The sequence below is a fragment of the Chroicocephalus ridibundus genome, chromosome 2 (assembly GCF_963924245.1).
Source record: "Chroicocephalus ridibundus chromosome 2, bChrRid1.1, whole genome shotgun sequence".
Classification (NCBI taxonomy): Eukaryota; Metazoa; Chordata; class Aves; order Charadriiformes; family Laridae; genus Chroicocephalus; species Chroicocephalus ridibundus.
In genome coordinates, this window is record NC_086285.1 from 18,569,670 (window position 1) to 18,592,156 (window position 22,487).

At 37.9% G+C, this 22,487-nt stretch overlaps 1 protein-coding gene across 3 annotated transcripts in view; it reads right to left on the bottom strand.

Moving 5' to 3' along the window:
- The window catches only part of YME1L1 (YME1 like 1 ATPase), a 27,688-nt gene extending 7,410 nt beyond the window's left edge, over positions 1-20,278 (bottom strand). Inside the window, exons 1-16 of one of the 3 annotated variants that reach the window (XM_063324592.1) lie at positions 20,062-20,278; positions 17,183-17,314; positions 14,539-14,701; positions 12,792-12,890; positions 10,634-10,749; positions 9,320-9,470; positions 9,121-9,228; positions 8,240-8,322; positions 7,323-7,413; positions 5,160-5,312; positions 3,680-3,812; positions 3,117-3,179; positions 2,505-2,617; positions 1,968-2,123; positions 1,089-1,240; positions 94-220 (exon numbers count right to left, since the gene is read on the bottom strand). In XM_063324592.1, coding sequence (XP_063180662.1) covers positions 94-220; positions 1,089-1,240; positions 1,968-2,123; positions 2,505-2,617; positions 3,117-3,179; positions 3,680-3,812; positions 5,160-5,312; positions 7,323-7,413; positions 8,240-8,322; positions 9,121-9,228; positions 9,320-9,470; positions 10,634-10,749; positions 12,792-12,890; positions 14,539-14,701; positions 17,183-17,314; positions 20,062-20,091 — 1,870 coding nt within the window. In that variant the 5' untranslated portion in view covers positions 20,092-20,278. Of the gene's footprint in view, positions 1-93; positions 221-1,088; positions 1,241-1,967; positions 2,124-2,504; positions 2,618-3,116; positions 3,180-3,679; positions 3,813-5,159; positions 5,313-7,322; positions 7,414-8,239; positions 8,323-9,120; positions 9,229-9,319; positions 9,471-10,633; positions 10,750-12,791; positions 12,891-14,538; positions 14,702-17,182; positions 17,315-19,820; positions 20,008-20,061 lie in introns of those variants that run through there. The other 2 variants (XM_063324593.1, XM_063324594.1) reach the window with 2 other exon arrangements.
- Between the last annotated feature and the right edge of the window lie 2,209 nt (positions 20,279-22,487).

The window sequence follows — 22,487 nt, forward strand, 5'->3', positions numbered from 1 at the left end:
AGCAAACAGATTTAAATCAGTTATTGAAATCAAGGTAAACATGCCAGTCCACAAGCTCCGATCAAAAATTCTTCTAACTACCAGTCAGCTGACCTGTTGTGATGTGATCACTTCCAAATATGAGCTCTTCTGCTACTCTTCCTCCCATACAGACATCCATCTGTGCAAGCAACTGGGATCTGGTTTCACTCCACCTGTCATTTTCTGGCAGTAAAGATACCTGTAAGATACAGAACCGTGGTCAGGTAACAACAAAGAGGAGAAATACTGAAATAATCTGAAAAATATCTTGTTTATATCCAAAGCAGATATAAAGACTTTTTATGCAACAATTTCAATGCTGTGGGCCTCCTAGTCTACACAATCATCAGGTTTGCTTGGAGGTGCTTAGTCTACCAGCTGAAATTGCCTCCTACAGGCCATGAGCACCATATAAAATTAAGCCACTTAAGCCAACACCAAAAGAAATAGAACAATCTATTCTATCAATTTCTCCTTATTCACTACACCTGTACTGGGCCCAAACCAACTTGCCTGGATTCAGGCCAGTTTTCTTTAACTGAACACATTAACTTGGATGAAGTTCAATAGAAACACAGACATAATAGAAATATTTTTCTGTTCAAAAGCTTGGCAGCTAAAGGCAGAAAAGAAAAAATTAGGGATATCTATGCTAGAAACATGGTAGATAACCACTTAGGTTTAGAAAGAGCCACACAGGACAAGGAACAACTTGATAAAGGATGCTTCTGTTAAAAGTACAGTTGAGCAATGTTTCTACTTTCCAGTCCTTTAGACATTCTTCAAAGTTTCGCTATTGGGTGCTAGTTCAACTGCAGCAGAATCATACTTACTTTTCTTTTCCTTGTATATGTGAACTATTATACTAGCATATGCTGTTTTATTTCAAACTGAAGGAAGACAGCTTTCTATCACACAGAAAGGACAACCAGGGAGTTTTCCAAGAGATTGCTCATAACCAAGTACTTTAACATATTACAATATGCACTAACATAATTACAACAAATAGAATTGTTGGCAAATTCCTCAACAGCACTAAAGCAACGTAAAATTCTAGAAATACTCACATGTCCAAGTGTTGTTCCTCGTGTCATGATTGTAGCCTTGTTGATGGGCATTGCATCCTTAGTATAATATGCGATGATAGCATGTCCAGATTCATGGTAAGCGGTGATGGTTTTGTTTTTCTCATCAATTTCTACACTTCTACGTTCAGGACCTTAAATGAGGGAACATTAAATAAACTTCTTTGTACAGACGACTACCACAATCCACATGTTACATTTACTCACACAGAGCACAAAGTAGCTGAGGAAAAGCCATGTAAGCAAAATTAACTAACACTCATTAAGTGCAAAATGTTTACAAGTAGGATTTTAATGTCTACAGTGGACCTAAATATACTCCACTGACAAGTTGCTTTTAAAGGAAAAGATTCAAAATTCAGTCTGAGTATCTGAGAAAATTCCATTTCTTCTCTCAAGTATGAGCAGACCAGATTTTTAGCGTATACATCTCAGATGTTTAAGTTTTGTGTTATCATGTGACAAGTTAGTTTAACAGAAGTTACAGATTTCTGGTCATTTATTCTCTCCTTTCCTTTAGGAATAAGTAGGGAAAAGGTAAGAAATCAAGCTTATGTCTTCCTCTAGGGTCAAAACCAACATGCAGCGTTTCTGATTAAAAAAAAAAAGTATCAAGCCTTAAAGAATGTATCCCATTCTAAATTTTACATACTACTCTCTGGTCTCAAAAGGTTCTAATTCAGAATAAACTAACAGAGGACTTATTTGTTTAAAAAAAAAAAAAACCAAAACCAAAAACCAACAGCATAAAAACTTCTCTTTCTCTGTAGAAGTCTTAATCACAAAAAAATCAAGAAATCTTAATCAAGAAAACCCCTGTGTACTGTAACATACATGTATGTCTTTACTATAAATTCCTACCCATTAGAATTTTGTCCTTGGAGAACTCGAGCTCTTTCATGGTAACCATATCTTTTCCATCAACAGCTGCCTTTAAGGCAGCTTGATTTACAAGATTCTCAAGCTCTGCTCCAGAAAATCCTACTGTGCCTCGTGCAATTATTTCTGGATCAACAGCTGTGGGGAAAAACAAACAAACTTGTCATTAGGGTACATATTGCTCCTGAAAAAGCTTGTATCATGAATAAATACCACGAAATGATAAAATTATAAGCAAGAATCATGTTCCATTAAAAATAATGTGTTAAACAAAACATTTTCAACTTTAGAAGAAATAAAGCCTAATTATTAAGGCACTATGAACTGCTGGGAACTAGAAGGAAACACTGCCCTCAGAAAACTTTTGTAACACTATATACTAGGCATTTTTTTGTGTTCTTTACTGAGACACATGGTAAAGCCACAATTGCTGATGGAATAAAGGACTATTACATGAGTGGGCTGATCCAGTATAAAAACTGTTACATAAAGAGATATTACAGTAAAATATTTACTTACATGGATCATACTTTATTTTATTAAGGTACCACTTCAGAATTTCTGTACGACCTCTTACATCAGGCTTCGGAACAGTAACTTGCATATCAAAGCGACCCGGACGTATTAAAGCACTAAGGGAAAAGACAATTTAATACATTGACTTAAAAATGCTGCAGTAAACTGTTTCTAACATATATAAGGAACAAAAATCCATCTGATATTTCTAGAGACACCTACATAGACTATGTCTGGTGTGCACATGCAAATGCATTTTTCTTATCCATTTGTAAAAAGACAGATGAAAGATGTTTATTACCAACCCATTTTGAAGGGGTTTTTTGCATTTGAAAATTTTGCATTGCAAACAAGGAATGCAACTAGTCAATTTAAGTAGAAAAACTTCCAGAAATTTTAGATGCTTAGAGGCATATTACTTATTTCTCCATATTTAACTCAACAACCTTTTAAATGCCAAAAACTGGTCAATAAACATCCTTTTTAAGAAGGAAAAACCCCAGCTATAACACTTAATACTTGAAGATTATCACAAGCAACTTTGTTGTTGTTGTGGGGTTTTTTTGTTTGTTTTTAATACATGCTCTGTAGAAGTGATCAATACATTATACTCACTTATCTAATGCTTCAGGGAAGTTTGTTGCACCAATAATAACAACACCTTCATTAGGTTTAAACCTGTATAGAAAAAAAGAAGGGTGAGAATGTTGGAGGGGGGGCATTTTTAGAGACAGAATTTACTTTTTTTTTTGTCAATAACTACTACTGCTTCTTATTTTGGATGAGCTCAACTGGGCAGTCAAAAACACACTGTCAAACCACAACATGTGATCCAAGAATGAACACAAACCCAGCAACTGGTTAAAAACATGCCCTGATCTCAGAGTTGCACTGCTACCTTTAGATATATAGCCAGCCTAAAAAAGAAATTATTTAAAATAATTGCAGCTATTGTATTACTACAACTCAGAAGCTTCTATATTCTTTACAGTAAGGCCATTAATGCTACTGTTGGCAGTACTAGAAAGTGGTCATAAGAGCATCTTAAGTTTGTATCCTTAAAAGCATTAAAAAAAAAAATACAAAAAACAAAGCTGTCAAGGAAGAAAAATTCACCCAAATATTCAAAATACCAGTCAGTCAAGCACCTTCTATGCCCTCAGAATCCATATATTTACCCATCCATTTCAGCAAGAAGTTGATTAATGGTCTGTCTTGAATAGGGATGCATTGGAGATTCAATTCTCTTGCCACCAACAGAGTCCAACTCATCAATAAATATAACGCATGGTGCATTTGCTTTTGCTTCCCCTGACAGAAGAAGAATAGTAGAAGGACATTTCAACTACACAAAAGAACAAACAGTATATCATGTAATTTAGGATTCTGCCATTTCTATTACTCTTGGATTATAAAGTGTCCTATTAGACATCACCAGAATGGTCTTGATGCTAGCCTAAGAAATGAAATATATTTTTGAAATTAAGCGATACAAAGAGAAGCAAGGTTCTTCATCTCCACATCAGTTTATTCTTATCATGCTACAAAAAAGAATTAGTAAAACAGATTAAGAAATTCATTGTATTTTGTATAAACTCCCTACAACACTTTGTTTCATAGGCTTGGATAGAGAACGTTAATCTATTAAATAAAAATAATACAAAATGTGATGGGTCTAATTGTGAACTTACTTTAATAGAACCTGCTTGTGATTTAACAGTGAAGACCTCACCCTCAAGTTTACAGGTATTAAAAAACACAGAATAAAAATGCAGTAATAAACTTTAAGAGCACTGACTGGTACATGCATACCAGGATGCAACTCATCTCACCCAGCTAGGCATGTCTGTGACATTGGCAGTCATGTACAAGTCAGTCATCTAAACTTCTATAGTCAACAAAGAAATGCACAATGCACATTTTAAGGTACAACGCATGTTACATTTTGCATCCTTTCCATGTGAAGAAATCAGTTCCACAAATGCAAACTCTCATTCTTCCATTTAAGAGACAAGGTGGATTCCCCCCTTCCTGATAATATTTATTTGCATACCTAAAATAGAAAGCCTCTGCTGTGAAAGTTATTAATCTAAATATTAATTTCTAAAGTTTCATTATAATGCCCTTTATTCTGAGCCTGTTGATGGGCATAAGAAAGGAAGTCTCAGCCTGGTGAGATTTCATCTTATGGGATCACTGTGATCCCATAAAGCTGTAATTCAGAGAAAGAAAAAAGACAATATAAAAATATGAGGGAAGTAACTGAGAAGGCTAATACTATATTTTATCTTAAGTTTAGAATTTAACTCAAATTTACAGTAATTTACACATGACAGTAAGCAAATTACAACTTAAAATATTCTATTTAGTTCATAGAACGTTACATTTCTAATTAAATTACTTCTGTTCTCTCTGGGAGTTGTTGTAAGATCAGTTATAATTTCTGCTACAATTTCATCTGACAGCTAACAAGATTCTACCGTTAATGGATACTCCCAGGATTCTGAGATTTACCTACACAATTAAAGTTTTATTTATTAGCCTCATACACTACTACTTTCCAGTAACCAGAACCGTACCTAATCAAACCTTGTAAACAACACTGAATACTTAATCTCACATGTTAAAAGATTTCAAAACCACAAATATTTAACTTACTGAATAGGCTTCGGATGCGACTAGCTCCTACACCAACAAACATCTCATCAAACTCTGATCCAGATGCATAATAAAATGGAACATCAGCTTCACCAGCTACAGCCCGTGCGAGAAGAGTTTTACCAGTACCAGGTGGTCCAACCAACAGAATACCTAAAAAGATAAACAAAAAACCAAACATCACCACCACCAAACCCATCCAGTCTTATTATACAAGTACTGTTTCTTCTGTGCCTTAGAAGAAACAATTTACACTTGGCTTCAGAAAGCCATTAACATTCCATTTCAGATACTGCTCATTACTTGCAGCCTGAGGAAGCTTCCTGTAACAGATCGAGATAAACCCTGATCTGTATTGAAACGATGACAAAGATTCGTAGGACTATCAAACAAAAACAGAAGCCCGAAGTATTCTACAAAGTCACTTCTGAGTTTAGCATCTGAATCCCTAACAGTGTCTTCTTCAAACTGACATTTTCTTAGCCATTTCTGAAAGTAGAATTTTACTATTTTATTTTTTTTACTTAAATAAATTTTTTTTAATTTAAATAACGGACTTTAAACAGTGTAGAGCACTAGCAGGAACAGACTTATCAGGTTTACATATTTCAGATTCACTTAGCCTTCTACTATGATCAAACTTTATCATCCTTTTAAATAAAAACATCTGTTTCTGAAGTGTCTAAAGCAGTTAGCAAGCACTAAAGGTGCTGAAAGCTGTACAGAAGAAATAAAGGCCTTATAAGAGGTCAGTTACATAAAAACCCCCTGCCTTTCAAGATAAAGGACTAAGGCACAGTAAGTTTTGTCTAACCCCAACGTATTAATTTGGGCAATACAGGTTATTTTGGGGACATTTTTGCATTATCATAGAACCACACAATAGTTTGGGTTGGAAACGACCTTCAAATGTTACCAAGTCCAACCTCCCTGCCACGAGCAGGGAGATCTTCAACTACATCAGGTTGCTCAGAGCCCCGTCCAACCTGACCTTGAATGTTTCCAGGAGTGGGGCATCTACCACCTCTCTGGGCAGCCTGGGACAGTGTTTCACCACCCTCAGCATAAAAGAATACTTCCTCATATCTAGTCCAAATCTTCCCACTTTTAGTTTAAAGCCATTACCCCTTGTCCTATCACTGCAGGCCCTACTAAAAAGTCTGTCCCCATCTTGCTTATAAGCCCCCTTTAAGTACAGAAAGGCTGCAATAAGGTCTAAACTTCTGTTATGGATCTTTCTCAGATGAAAAGAGGTATATCAGAATTAAAGATTTTTGTAACGGGAAGCTATTAACTTGAAAAAAAGAAAAGATATCCCTACAGAGACAGTTAAAGGAGGGGGAAAAAAAAAATACAGACCGAAAAACCTCTGGGCTACATAAAGTTCTACTCAAAAAGGCATTAACACCAATTATGCATAACTTTATCAGTAATTTTTTTTATACTATGTTACGTTCAGTGACAAAGTAGAAGAATTTTTGTAGTTCAGTACATCATCTCTAAAAGGTTCACTTGGGACTTCAAAAGAAATACCAATTCTTAACCCTGCAAAGAAGGCTGCTAACAACAATAAACACAGCTTTGGTTTTTGAAAGGCTTTTTGCCTGGAATGTACAGTCCACTGCTTTGCTCTGTCATAGCTTATTACCCCTAACGTTTCTATCGAACTTCTACCACATGTAAGATCTATCCAGGCATCTTTGCTTCTTCTATCTGAGTATCCCAGATACCTCAGATTCTCTATGGGGACAGGCAGTAATGACTAATTTTTACATATGGAGGACCGAAGGTAAGACAGGAAGCACGCAATGTAACTACCTTCACCTCCACTCCCGCACCCCCAAGTACTTATTTTTAAGAGTATCCTTTAATAAAGAAGCTTTCACAACTCTCTTTGAAGATTTGTTTGTGCCTAAAATATTTTACGCAAACAGGGAAATCCACTACCTATGTATAACATTATTTCACGATTTTTCCCAGATACAAACTAAATACAACAGTAGTACGGAGGCCCATTTTGGTTATATACTTTTTTGATTCCTTAAGTTAAGGAAAAAACCATTCAGAAGCTAGGCTGTAAATTAGTCATTCAGCATAGAACAAAGCTACAAAGACAGCCATGGCTACATACGATTTTCACTTCTGCTGAGCAATGATTCTTACCTTTTGGAAGTTTGCCTCCTAGTACAGTAAATTTATGTGGATTTTTCAGGAATTCCACAACTTCTTGTAATTCCTGTTTAGCTTCTTCAACCTACATGTTAAAAACATGCCACAAAATACAACTAAGCATTTATAAAGTTTTGCATCTTTTTTCTAAATGAGTTGTATTAGAGACTTAGACAAGTTTAAGTCTCCAATTGCATATTGATCAAAAATACACAACAGAAAGTGGAGAATTTGTGTGGATACCGAGTGTCCATGAGTTTAATTCAACCTATTTCCTAGAACTGTTCATAGGAATCAGTAAACACTAAAGTTAGTAATACTGAAGGAATAACCAAACAGGTCAAGACCAGATCTGACCAACAAGATAAATACAGAATCAAAAATCCTGCATCAAGATATTAGTCTAATTAGTTAAAAAGAGGTTAATCCTATCTGTCCAAGGGGAGGAGAACCACTAACAGACAAAGAACAGTTGAATAGAAAAAATAAAGCTATCCCATCAGCAGTGACATGCCCACTTCTTTCTGGGAATCTCTGTATCTTCTGTCCTAGTATCAGCTGTCCGAAAGAGAATGTACTAAGAGAGAAACGATCAAATGGCATTACCATCTTCTTGTATTGGTCAGCTTCTGCAAAAAATAGATTCACATGGTACTTATGGCCTGCCTTTTGCTATTCTAGCCTTTAAAAATGTGATTCAACAAGTCGAGGGTGCACCTTTTATAAAGTATTAAATGCCACAAAGATATAAAATAGAACAAGAGTGGTTAAACCCTCCTTGATCTTGGACTGGTGAATACATATAAGACTTCAGTTCATACAAAGAAATTTCTTCAACAGAATAAGACATCCTTCAGGCTCACAATGATTAGTTAAGCAAGAACTCACACACACTTCACTTTTGAACTTACCCCTTTTACATGCTCAAAGGTGACATTTTTCAACTGGATTGGATCAACCGCTGCATCAAAGATACTCGATGTTCGAAAGCGTACTAATAGCAAACAGCAGATGATGAACAAGTTTACATATGAAGTCATTTCATTCCAAGACTGAACTTTGCATTGAATGCATACCATTAAGCCACTAACTTTACATACGCCCTTTTAAAAGGGGCATGTTTCCATTGACAAGTGTCTAGCAAGAGTAAGATTTATTAAAAAACCCAAATATTTACAATATTTGCAGTTAATTCAGTGATGCAAGTGCTTTTTAGCCATTTGTCGTACAGAAAGCCCTGCATCCAAAAGCAGATACACAAAGCCAGCAGTTGTTCTTCAGAGTTTCTGCACATACCCTTTTTGAGACCCAGGCAACAACTTCACATGAAACTGAAATTCTCCATTTACATTAGCTCAGCCTTTGATCATTCCGCTATTTCCAACAGATTTCTTAAGATGACAATTTGGCCATGCAAGTACCTAGTTGCTATAAACTAGGCTGTGAATACGATAAAAAAAAAAAATCAAACCATTTTGCCTACTGCTGATCTAGAAAATGCATCACCTAAATTCAAAGACAAATACATAACTGGTGAACAGTCTGACTTCTCTGCTTGGTTCTATTTTTTCACCAGAAGGATTAAAATAATTATATTAACAGACAAATTTTTTGTCGCTATAATAATTTTGTCACACTATTGTCTGAAAAGCAATAAATAACTCTTCTCTTTCATTAGTACATTGAAATGTTATCCTAAAACAATCATAATGTCAAAACACATTTAATTTGTGCTAAACTTGCAGGAAGAAACAACACAAGTGAAGCAGAGGGGAAAAAAAAGTTAACTAACCAGCATCAGAAAAGGAGCCTTTCCCAGGTAAAAATGACGAATATATGGCAAGATAAAAACAAAGAACAAAGAGAAAGAAAGAAAGCAAACGTGATCTTCTTAAGGAATCTGTAAGAGAAAACAAAAAGAGTTTTAAAATGGGCTGAAAAAAATTACTTTCTGAATGCAAAGACAAGATACATGAACTAAAACAACTTACCGAGTGTTTTTTGCAGGAATACCTGTGCTTTCAAAAAGCCTTCTGCAAAACCAGTTTTAAAAGCATCCTGGTGTGCCTCTGGGATGTTTTTTGTTTTCATTAGCGTATCTAAGTTTTCAACATCAATTCTTCGCTTCCTCAGGATAAAGCCCTGAAATATTTGCCACAGCAGCATTAGTATACACTAAGTTTTAATACGCAGTTAGCTTACTACCTGGCTAGCATCGGTGAGGGGGGAAAAAAAAAATAAATTAAAAAAAGCACATAATTCAGACACTATGGAGTTAGTTAGACGACACAGGGCAGTAGCTTGAGTGTGGAATCACAATGGTTCCAAGCAGGGGCAACCTGATTTTTGCCAAACGGATCAGGTTCAGAGCCCTCCTGAACCCCAGTTCCAAACAGAAAATGCAGCCTAAGGCAGATTTGTACAGCTAGCTTTGTACACTGGATTCCGTGGGAGTTATTAGCTTAAGGTTTTTGCTTCATGTAATCAACTTAAATTATTTCCAAATGTGAAATATCTTCCTAAGTATAGTTTTGATAGAGCTTGAGCAAATGCATCTCATACACCCTACCAAATTCAAGAGCAGCACCGCATGGAGCTAGCTCTGGTTTATCTTCATCCACGGTACACTTAGTCCACAGATGAAATAAACCACATATGCCTAGAAGATGGGGAGAATTCAATGCTAATTTACACACACAATCAGATCAAATGCTTTATTAGCCTGACTTCTGTACAATCTATTAGAAGCAAAGAGTACCTAGGTTAATTTGGTTTTCTTAAGTGCTTGGCTACCCCAAGCCTGGACAATTATCTGCTCAATTAAAAGTATATGTGTGAGTTTGTAACCCATAGAAACACCGAGTTTAAAAGTTTTCTATCTTAAAAATATCCTAGCCACAAGTAAATTCATTCTTAGAGCATCAATCACAGGCTGAACTGCTTAAAAAAACCAATATATACATTCTTGTATGTTAAACTAGCTGTATTTCTGTTTAAAACATATACTTCATTTGACTCCAAACTTTTTTTAACCAAGACACAAAAACAGAATACAAGAAGAATTTTACTTCTAGAGTTTAAAACTCTGAAACTACTATCCTAAAAAATTCAAATAATCTTTATGATACATGAAGCAAATCTGTGTATTGATAAGAAAAACAGTATGTTGTCATTAGCTCAAGTTTTGAATTAAGAAGTTTTTTCACACACTAGTGAAACAAAACATCCTTGGTAAATTGTTAAGGTTCATTCAAGAGAACAAGATGGTCTGAATATGTCCAAAACAACTTCATAATGCTACTCACATTTACCTTCAAAAGTGAAGAAAGTGAATTTTTGGTTTCTGTTAATTGTTCAGATGTTGACTGCAGGCGTCTTGCTCTTGATCTCAAAGTCTTAAAGGACCGTGACTGTATGTAAACTTAAAACAATAATAATAAAAAAGTTAAAAACTATCCATTACTACCACTACAAAAAAAAGCCTAAGCGATTTCAGAAACTGTTATATTAAAAAGACTATTGTGATTGAACGGAATGTAATTTCCAAAAATATCCACAGTAGAAAGCGAAGAGAACTGCAAACAGCAATCTGTTTAAGATGCCTGACCAAAAAAGTAAAAAACAGAAACCTGTATGAAAGGTACTTCTGGATCTAACAGTAATAAACTGGATAAATAAAGATTTTAGTACTGTAAATGGATAGTTAGGTCATCTAACTTGTAATCTAAACTTGCAAGCACAATGCTTACTGTTTTGCAATATATTTTTCCCATAAAAATTTTGGTTAAAATAATCAGGACTTGATGTGAATTATAGATAAACCCCATCACCCTCTCAGGGAACAGAAAGATACGGCTGAATTAAATCCAGGCAGGCTAGCAAACATGAAACATTCAGAAGCTAATCCAGAAGGATGGGAATGAAGGTTCCTGCTCTAAGATAAGCTTTGTCTAAAAGCTCAGCTGATAAGGTGCCCTGAAGAGAACTGGAATGGCTTACGTGTGCTGTTAACTTAGAAACCAATAAAACAAATTAGACCATTTATATACTTTTTTTATATATATATATATATAAAAAATAATATATAATGATATATTATTATATATTCTTATAGCACTACATGTCATATTCTATCACACCAGAAACCTTGCAACAGAGATTTTATCACATAAATCACAGACGTCAATAATACGCATCTCCTTTCACTACTATGTTTTCAAATAATCACCAATATTAGCCAGTTACATAGTTTTAACTGAGCCTTCTGTTATCATAGAATAGCACCAGATAAAAGGAACTTCTGGAGGTTACCTAGTCAAACCCCTACTCAAAAAAGGTGTAAATTCAACATCACATCAGGTAGCTCTGGACCTCATCCAGCTCAGTTTTGAAAGTCTCCAAGTCTCAAACTGGAAGAGGGTAGATTTAGATTAGATACGAGGAAGAAATTTTTCACTATGAGGGTGGTGAGGCACTGGCACGGGTTGCCCAGGGTAGTTGTCAATGCTCCATCCCTGGAGGTGTTCAAGGCCAGGCTGGATGGGGCTTTGAGCAGCCTGGTCTAGGGGGAGGTGTCCCTGCCCATGGCAGGGGTTTGGAGCCGCATGATCTTTAAGGTCCCTTCCAACCTAAACCATCCTATAATACTATGATTAAGATAACACAACCTCTCCAGCCAATCTGTCTCAGAACTTAGCCATTCTCATTGTGAAAATTTTCCAACAGGAATTTCCTTTGCTTTTACTTGTTAATTGTTGCCTCTTCTTTAAGGTGTACAAGAGAAGGGTAACTAATATGACTCCAAGAGTAATTAGATCACTCCTTGCCTTCTCTTCTGCTATTTTTAAAACCTCAGATCCTCCAGTTTTCCCCATACATTAAATGCTTGAAAATCTGGACCCTGCCTTGTGGGTCCAGATAGCCCATCACTGGGCTATCTCCATTTTGTCAGCATCTGTCTCTCAACTATGGGACACAAAACCAGACACAGTACCCCAATGTAGCATTAGAAGAACTGAAGAGAGGACAATACCTGAACTCCCCGAGTTCCTGATTATGTTCTTGCTAATGCAGTCCTGTTGTTACCCATCATACATCCAGGAGTAGTTTAAACCAGTCACCAAACACCTTAGAAAGTTCATCTGGATGAATACCAGATTCAACGTATTTACTGATTCAAAAGCAGTCAGCTCATCTATCATCTTTTAAGAACACACTCCACAAATACTGACATCTTTGAACAAGATTCTATAGTTACACCATGTTTACTAACTTAATTCTGGAAACACACTACTCAAATGCAAAAATAACTTCATGATTTAAAGTGTTAGTATCAATGTAAAGTTCCTTCTGGAAGTTTACCAGCATTTCCTGAGTGACACCTCTATAACAAAAGTAAAAATACTCTCCCAGAATAAAAAGATACTATAGAGATTAAAAATAGCGTAGTTTATTGTTTTATACCTGGCCAACACCGAACATCTGAACAGAAATTTTGGAGGGGATTAGGATGCTGTCTGTACAAACAAGATGAGCGTAAAACACTGAAGACATCCACAAAGCCTGTAAAAAGATACAGCAAAGTGTAAGTACACCCTACATTAAATGGCAACTAAATATTTGCTTCTTACATAGCTTGTTTTTTCTTTCTTAAATATTCATTCCATTTTACTACAGTCCTTCAGGCATCTGTAATTAAATTAACCATTACCAGTACATAGACAGTTAACTTACGTCAGGCACTTTGCATAACACCAGAATTTTTTCTAATTGGGATTTCAAAAAAATATTAGTATGCAGAATCTTGAATTTGAAGCTGTATCTGGGAGGGAAAACTCCGCGCATCTGTAGAGAGCTGAATAAATTTATCTAGACTGGACAGGAATCCAAAGACTTTCATAAAACTCAAGGACCAGCATTTAAGCAATCATTCAGTTTCAAAGGCTTTAAAGAAGAGATTGCTCACAGGCATTTTAAAACAGACTGTATAACATACGAAAACATTTTAAACTATACTAAGTCTACATAAATGTACAGTCCTTGAGCAATGCAGAAACAAGAATAAATAAATAAATGAGCATCACAGTGAAAAAATTATTAGCAGATATTATTTCAAGCACACTAGAGACTGCAAGTGAAGTGGACTTTCATTTATCTGTTGTTTAGTTACTAACAGTTCAAAGAACTCATCCTCATTTAGCAGGTAAGAATTACTTAAGAAACATCAGAGACCTGCAGTGGGAGAGGGGAAAAAACTGAGGGCAAGCCTACGTATGCTCTCTTCCATAATAATTCAGAAGTTAATGTAATCACAAGAAGGGTGTGGTTTTTTGTTTATTTTATACATTCTGAGAAAGTTACTACATCAGTTAGACACATCTAGGAAAGCAAAAAAGAACCCTGAATGTTCCTACTGCATTTTTTGAAGTTATACAATTGTAGTAACAGCTGACAAGCTAACAACTGAAATACTGAGGCACTATGGGAAGGAGGGAAAAATAAATTAGCTACTAATTCTACAATGCTGTATATTCCACAATCCTGAATATTGGATAATCTAATACAACATAATTATGAACACATTAGTTTAAAAAAAAATACAAACACTCTTCTCACTTTACGCACAAACACGTATCAATAATAACAGTCATTGATAGCATGCAGTGTCACCTACACCAAAGGTACACGCTTGAAGATTTAGTACCGCCCTTGCCTGTGGCAGTTTTCCACCTATAACCTTGCCTTTTCAACTGTGAATGAAACAACCAGTCCGGTGAGCTTTTACCTTCATCTATGAAAGCTTTGAAGCATTTGCAACTTTTCTCTTCACATTTAGGAAACTGCCTCTGCGCTAATAAATAAAACCACTCTCGGTTTATTTCAGCAATTAAATACTTTACATGGACTGTTAACAGTTAGCCACCCTGAATTCCTTTCTAATTCAGACAAGTTTAATAGCATACAACTTCAATTCCAAATTTGAAGAAACAATTCTAAAATCTGGGTTGAATTTTCTAACATTTTCAAGATTCAAAAGCACCACTCCAGAGGCAACTTGTATACAACAAAAAACACATTAATATTCTTTTTATTAAAGATTTTTTTAAACTATGAGTTATCTACAGCACAAAAGATTAAATTAAAGAATAACTGTGTTTACCGTTATAATCTAAGTCTTATCAATTCTCATAAGCACTTTACTCAAACATACCATGCTTATTTTCAAAGAAGGACTCAGCAGAGATGTACGATGTATGCCACTGTGAAGAGATCTTGTTTTCTGCACAGTAGCCAGGAAGCAACCTGTTCACCAGTTCTTTGAAGTGGTAAGCTTTCAAATCAGACAGTCCTAGATCTCTTAAATTAAGTACAGACTGCAAAATAGAAATAAATGTTCAAAATTTACTGAAGATTACGTTAAGGAAAAAAAAAAAAAAGAATTTTGGCTTAATACAGCACCTATATTTCACAGTTCAGACTGAAATAAAAAATTTCTAAATGAAGATAAATGAATGAAAGGACATGATTAAAGAAAGAATATTTGCTACTGTCAATGCACAATAACTTTTCCATTTGCACGCATTGATATTTTCATTGTCACAGTACATTTATGACAAATATATTTTCTTCCCAACTCAGTCTTTTTAACACCTTCCTGCTCCCTGATAGAAGCAGACACAGAAGAAAATGCAATTTTCCAACACTTTCTACTCTTCATGATAGAGCAAATGGAGAGTGCAAGGGAGAAAGGTGTACAGCAATATCCACCCACGATACTTCATCCAAGTGAGCAAACAGGAAAATCCCCCAATCTCTTTTTTTGCCTTTTTGCAGCTAGCACAGATTTAGCAGCACAAAGACTGGATGTTTAAAAACTATACCCAGAGTTAGAATCGTAAAGAGCCACAAGCTGGGCAGACACACAATGAAAGGCAAAAGCTTCTATGGAGAAAAGGGTATTAAGATCTGGGATTTCCTACAAAGCAAAGAAACTATGAAAAAAAACAAAGAGATACGACACATACACTTGAGTTAGTAAATAACTAACCTTGATCAAAGTAATTTTAGTCTTGTATTTTACAGATAGAAAACCATCTTTTTATGGGAGACTATGTTTTAAAAATACTGTTTGGTTTGGATCCTTTAAAATATCTATTAGCCTCTCAATATTGCTTCTGCAGTAACATTTTCTTAACTGAGACGTAAATATTGTATTCTAAATGTATTTGCGCAGGTATTTAATTTTTGATAGTTAGAACATTACGGATTATATTTTTTTCTTAAATTGTTTTTATGCAAGCTTTATGTTTATCTACATTCAAGGTAAAATTAGATTTCCAATAAAACGACATACATGAAAAATACTCGAATAAAATGTCAAAAGAAGCACTTTTAGAACAGATTCCAAGATGCATCCAGAATACCACCATATTCAAAATGTATAATTTAAAATGGATTTCTTAAGTAAACAAAGTATTCTGTTCTAAAGGCTAGGGTAGATTGCTTCCTGTCCACTTATATTCAAAATACGTACAAATACATTTTTAAATGTCATCTGACTTTTATACATAGTTTAAAGAGTAGATCAAGCCTTCCTACTTCAGCTTAGTAATTGCTTGGAAAGTTACTGAAGGAGGGAGGGGTTAAAAAAAGAATTTAAAAAGTAACATTTTCTGTGACCCTTCAGAAAACATTACTACTTCCAAATACAGTTTTAACTTCACAGCAGAGAGGCTTCACGTTCTCAAATAATGATTTTTGCCATTCTAATAGTTCAACTTTATTCAATATTAGAACTGCATGTAGTATGTCAGTATTTGCCGGTTTTCAATTTGAGCTTATTTAAGTTTATTTAGGTTTATTGTAGTCTAATCAACTTGCTTTAAGAACCGTCTCTAAAAATAGTTTAATTAAGAGAAACTTTTTTAATTATTATTTTTATACTTTTATCATGCTAGGAGGAAGCAAACAGGTGTATGATGAATTAGAAAGGAAGTATTAAATATGAAAAACACTCCGTATTTAGAGGATTCTCATGCTGAGTAGAAAGACAAATACAGAACTGAATAAATAATCCAGGTCTCCCGCTGAAATCGATTTTTACCATTAGAAGCAAATACAGAATCACCAAAAAAACCCCACCCAATAATGGAATCACAACACAGGGATGATTAGTACAATCCATGCTGATTTCCAAGAGTTCTGCAGTTAGTGAAAGACTCCATGTTTTTTGCCCCAAATATTTCCTCAGTCATAAAACTTGTTGTAAGAAATGAGTCGAAAGAGAAGTGGCAAGATCTGACACTGCTTTGCACTTTCTGTATCTTGATTTTCAATGTAAAGAACAAAAAATACCTAATGATAATGAAAGATACTTACACAGAAATATAAGAAAACATGCAAATATGCTATTTAATTTCTAAAAAAACCCAAATATATTTTAAGTTACAGTCTGTTTTCTCATAAGCTATAATGAAACAAACTTTGCTAGAACTCAGAGTGAAAATGTAATTAGGGGTTTATTAACAGAAAAGTTATTGTTGCTTTGGAGCAAGAAACATTAAGTTGAAAGTGAAAACAAATCCCCTCCTCATTTGCAAACTGCTAATGAGACAAGTACTAGCATTTTTTCTTATTAACAAAATACTGTATTTTCATAGAATCCTTACTGCCAAAGCACCAATTGACTGAAGTTCTGTGAAAAAGCTACATTCTATGTGTCAACATTCTGTTTCATTTTGTCACATCCCATTATTTTATAAAACAAGTCAAATATTAAATTCACTTAAATTGACATTATTTGGGTTTATTTCAGTTAAAAGCAAACTACCACTTTTCCCAAAGGTTTTTAGTACCTCACTCTTCTGAGGATCATGCTCCGGGGAGGCGTCCCTCTGGACAGGCTGTACGGATGCTGTGCTGGCAGCAGTAGTGGAGCTTTTTGGTGAATGAAAGGCATTGATAAGGTGACTCAGAGGAACAGTAGCCTAGGAAAAAAAAACAAACTCAGGTAATGATTTAAGCTTGTTTAAGCTATTTAAACCTCCATTCCAAACCCTGACTTATAATTGCATATCTTGCACACTGCCTTTTAACTGAAGACTTCATAATAAACCACATGAACTTAGCTGCAACACCACAGGTCAGCTGATATCTGTTTAAAGAAAAAAGAAAGTTTAAGTATGCATGACAGATTGGAAGCTCACAAAGCCGGGGTGGGGGGGGGACGGGACACGACACACATCTACATTTCCTGCTTTTCAAACATAAGCATGGTTTAAAGAAAATAATCACCAGATTTGCAAATACCGAAGTAGGTACAAATCACAGGAGATGCAAAGACTGCCCTCAATTTGCACTTAAGACAATGTTTAATTACAAAAAAAAAAAATAACAGACAACTTTTAATGCATTGTTCTCAGCTGCAACAGCAGAGGAAAAAATTGCACTTCCTTCAGAATACTTTTTTTCCTTTTTTTTTTTTTTAATGTATGACTTGTTTGCTGTGTTACATATGCGCTGTTGCAACCAGATGACAGAACAGTAAGGACTGTTGCTGTCTTCTGACAAATATTACAAACTTAACAATCACTTAATGCAAATAAAATACAAAACTCTGTGAAACAATGTTTTTCCTCTGTAGTCACAAGCCCGCCGTCACAATCAATCAATTTACATTCCAAATAGGTGTTTTTTTCCTCACATAGCAATAAAAGACAAAAAATGAAACACAAGTAACATGGGGAGAAAAAGAGGAAAAACAATAATAGATGACTTCGACACTGAAAAGCATGCAAATTGACACCATCTGTTGAAATCTTTAAAACCTGTTTATAGTTACTCTCATTCAGGAACTTTCTCTTCTTTGGAAGAAGTGTTCACTTAAAATAATCCTGAGCCTGTCTTGGTGTTTGCCAAGGCAAAACTAAGATAACCAGTCTGATAAGACTTCACAACACAGCCACAGAAGAGAAGTAATGTTCTTTAAACAACATAAACAGAAAAAGAATGGTAGATGAGGTAGTCCATCTATTTAGCGGTAGGCCTGAATTTCAGACTTTAATATGAAATATTATAACATAGTAAATTCCAGCTTATCCCTGGACAGTTATCCAAGCAACAGATCTCATCAAGCCGGTTTCCCCGGAACCGACTTGAACAGAAAGCTCTGTAGCTGCTTTTGAACAGCGTTGAATCAACATTTTACTAATTCAGAGATCACCATTCTTGAGTACTACTGACTCTTGTATTATTTTCCAAACAACACCTATTTTCATCTATAAAGTAACGTTTTTAGAACTTGAAATATCTGTATTTTTTCCTGCATTACACAAGTTATTCCAAAAAGCTTCCTTTATGTTTTCTTCCTTGGGATACCACTTTAGCAACATACCTAAGTATCAAACTAACCTAAACAAAGCATGTACGCATATCACAGCCCATTCCGCAGTTCAGCAGCGCTCAAGTCAGCTCAGTTATGCCACCTCAGGAATCAGTATAGAAGCCTGGGCGCACCACATATCACGGCCCCTCCTCTATAATATAACTATATCTATTGTGAATATATGGTACAAATAATTCCAAAACTTCCAAAATGCCTCAGTCCCATCACACAACACTAGGGAAGAGAGCTGGGGTGCAACTCTTGCTGCTGGAACAATACCTGACAAAGCCTCTGCCTATGAATGTCCTTCTGCAAGACTTCCACCTCTGTGTTGGCTAGACAGAGGATTAAGAGAGATAATGCTGTGAGACATGAAAACTGCCTCTGAATTAACTGCCCAAAGTTATAATTAAACTCTCAAAGTTTGTGGTAAAACCATAAAGCCTCCAGAGGTCAAAGCCAGCAGTCTAACCACTAACCAAGCTCTCCTCCTTCACTTCCCACTATGAAAAGGTGGGGTGACACGTTCCTAAAAATATCTTCACAAGTTCTGTCATTTCACTATACTAACAAAAACAATTAACACATTTTCCACATCTGGAAAGAACAATCAAATCCCACTGTGGGTTAAAACTATCACATACTAATCCCCCTAACACAAAACATAAAAATAAAACCACTGGTTTGCATCAAAGCCCACAAAACCCACAAGTCCCATCCTACTCACCATCTCATAAAACATGCCTTTCTGATTGCCCCCAAACTGTTCTATATAACAGATAATTGAGGGACTTTCCCTCTACTAACTCTTAGAAATTATAAGTAATTTCTTTTCAGTTTTCGCAACAAGCTGTAACAATTAACAGCACAGCTTAACTTTAGCTGTAATAACACACACACCCCTCCTTGCTTCTGCTTTAGAAACAGATACTGAAAGCGCCACCTCGAGGTTAACTTTTTCATTTCGCATTTTACAAGCTTTTATTGTACCTTCCCCTCCGTTTACGCACTTTTTGCCCAGACAGGACCCCAGGCCGCTGCAGCGCCGACCCGACCCGCCCCTCTCCCCCGGGACCCCCGGTGCCGCCCCCGCCTTGTACGCCCCGTACCTCCATCGCTCACGCCCGCCTGACACTCGACAAGGCCCCAGAAACGTGGCAGCCGGGATCTCGGCTCCTCCCGCGGAGGCTCGCAACCCCGGGGACTCCCCGCTGCCTCCGCCCGGCACCGCTGCCTCCACACGCACACGGAGCGGACCCCCGACCGCAGCCCAATGGAGAGGGGGTCCCGAGCACGGCCAACTGCCCACCGCGACGGGCCGGGGCCGCCGCCGGTGCGCCCCCCCCTCACCTGAGGCTGCACGGTGGAGAAGGAAAACATCCTCCCGGCGGGGACGGCGGCGGCGGCGACCACAGGCGCCTCTTCCGCTTGCCCGCCCAGACGCAGAAGCCGTGCCCGCCTGTCAGCCTGCGCCGCTGGGTCGCTGTGGCAGCTGCCGCCGCCGTCGCCAGCGGGAGCGCCCCACGGCTCCGCTCCTGGGGAAAATGGCCGCGCCCCACGACCGGCAGTGACCGGGCCGGAAGCTGTCCCGGAAGCGGCTGGAGATGGTAGAGCTTCCGGGTCGCCTCTCCCTTCTGGCTCCCCTCCCGCACACACCCCGCGCGCAGCCGCCGCCTGGCAACCAGGACTCTTGTTTTCCCACCGTCCCCGGCTACGCCACGCGCCGGATCAAACCGTCGGTGACCGGGGGAGACTGGGGGGCGAGGGGCAAACCACCCCCCCGGGGCGGGCAGGGAGGAGGGGCGCTTGGAGCCCGAGGGCTTCCTCAAAACCGGTACCCTGGTGGCTGGGGTCTCCGGGAAGGAATTCCCGGGGGGAAGAGGAATGTGGGAGTGGGAAACGGGGCGGCCGCACCAGCCCCAGAGCAAGACGTGCCAGCCCACGCCCTGTGCAGCGCAGCTGCCCGCCCCGCCGGGTGGCCGTGGGCAGCGGGATCCCCATCAGCATAGCCACGGCACCTGGGACAAACTGCCGGAACAGCAACAGAAAAAAGGACGTGGACTTGCTGGAGCGGGGCCAGAGGAGGCCACGGAGATGGTCAGGGGGCTGGAGCACCTCTGCTGTGAGGACAGGCTGAGAGAGCTGGGGTTGTCCAGCCTGGAGAAGAGAAGGCTCCGGGGAGACCTTATAGCAGCCTTCCAGTACCTAAAGGGGGCCTACAGGAAGGATGGGGAGGGATTCTTTATCTCTTTATCAGGGAGTGTAGTGATAGGACGAGGTGTAACAATTTTAAACTGAAAGAGGGTACATTTAGGCTAGATATTAGGAAGAAATTTTTCACTCTGAGGATGGTGAGGCACTGGCACAGGTTGCCCAGGAAGCTGCGGATGCCCCATCCCTGGAAGTGTTCAAGGCCAGGCTGGATGGGGCTTTGAGCAGCCTGGTCTAGTGGGAGGTGTCCCTGCCCATGGCAGGGGCTTGGAACTAGGTGATCTTTAAGGTCCCTTCCAATGCTAACCATTCTTGTGATTCTATGAATACATGTCATTTAGGTCACATCCCTTACAATGACTACTCAAGGTGCCTTCCTGAAGTACTGAAAATATTTTGCAGGGAGTTAGAGTATACCACATTTGGAAATAAACTTTTACAAATTAAAACATGCATCAGTAACCAGATATTATGGGCACATGCTTCTACGTATGGCAGAATTTCATCTTTGATAGTCATCCCTTTTCATTCATCCCTCGTGCTATTTTTCCATGTGGTCTCCAATTATTTGGGGGTTTTATTATAGTTTTCTTTCTTTTACCTGACCACTGTTCTTCCTTTCCTCGCTGAAGGTGCTTAGCAACACGGTTTAGTAATGGTTTTTGTCAGTGTTGATAGTTGGACTCGATGATCTGAAAGGTCCCTTCCAACCTAGATAATATTATGATTCTATGAAGTGCCACCCCACACCAACTTCCACAGATTTAGGTCAGTGCAGCCGCAGTGCTGCCTCCCCCTGCACTCTCATGATCAGAGTCATGTGGCTCAGATAGCTGATGTGGCAGAAACCTCACCCAACAACAACATAAAAACCCCAAACGCTAAAAGGTGATGAACGTTTACCTGGATCCACCCCATGAAGCAGTTTTCCATGCAGCCGCACCAGGGCTTTTGTTGCCTGGAGGGAAGGGAGGCAACACGTAGGTCCTCTCTTGGCTGGGCTCAGGCTGCGGTGGAACACAGGCTGCCCCACAGTGGAGTTTCACAACTGGCATTACTTGATGTAATGATGATCCCACCAGAAGGAGCCATCCCTCCTGCTCTCAGCTGAAATTGCCGCTGCCGAGACACAACTAAATTAATGCTGCAGAGCTAAATCGCAAATACAGCCAGTGATAAATTGTATTTAATACCATTATAGAAAGCTAATTTAAAACATGTTTCCTACATTTGCTCATTAAAATGCATCTATTGCTGGGATCTGTGGGACAGCAGCACTCCTTCACAAGCACAAGCAAGGCCTCCCTGTGCAGTATCCAATGATAAGTGATGTATCTTAAAGCAAAAGAAGGGCCTGATGAGACTAATCCACTGTGTTAATAGAGGCCCATAGTTCTACACTGACCTCTACAGAGCTAGCTCTTTGCCAATGTAGCAACTGCAACAGAACAATTAAAATTAGTGATAATGAATTATGAACGGCAATGTGTATGTGAAAGCAACATAAAAGCAGTAAGGCAAGGGTTAAAAGGACCAAAGCGCACAACTGGGAGTGGTAAAACTGG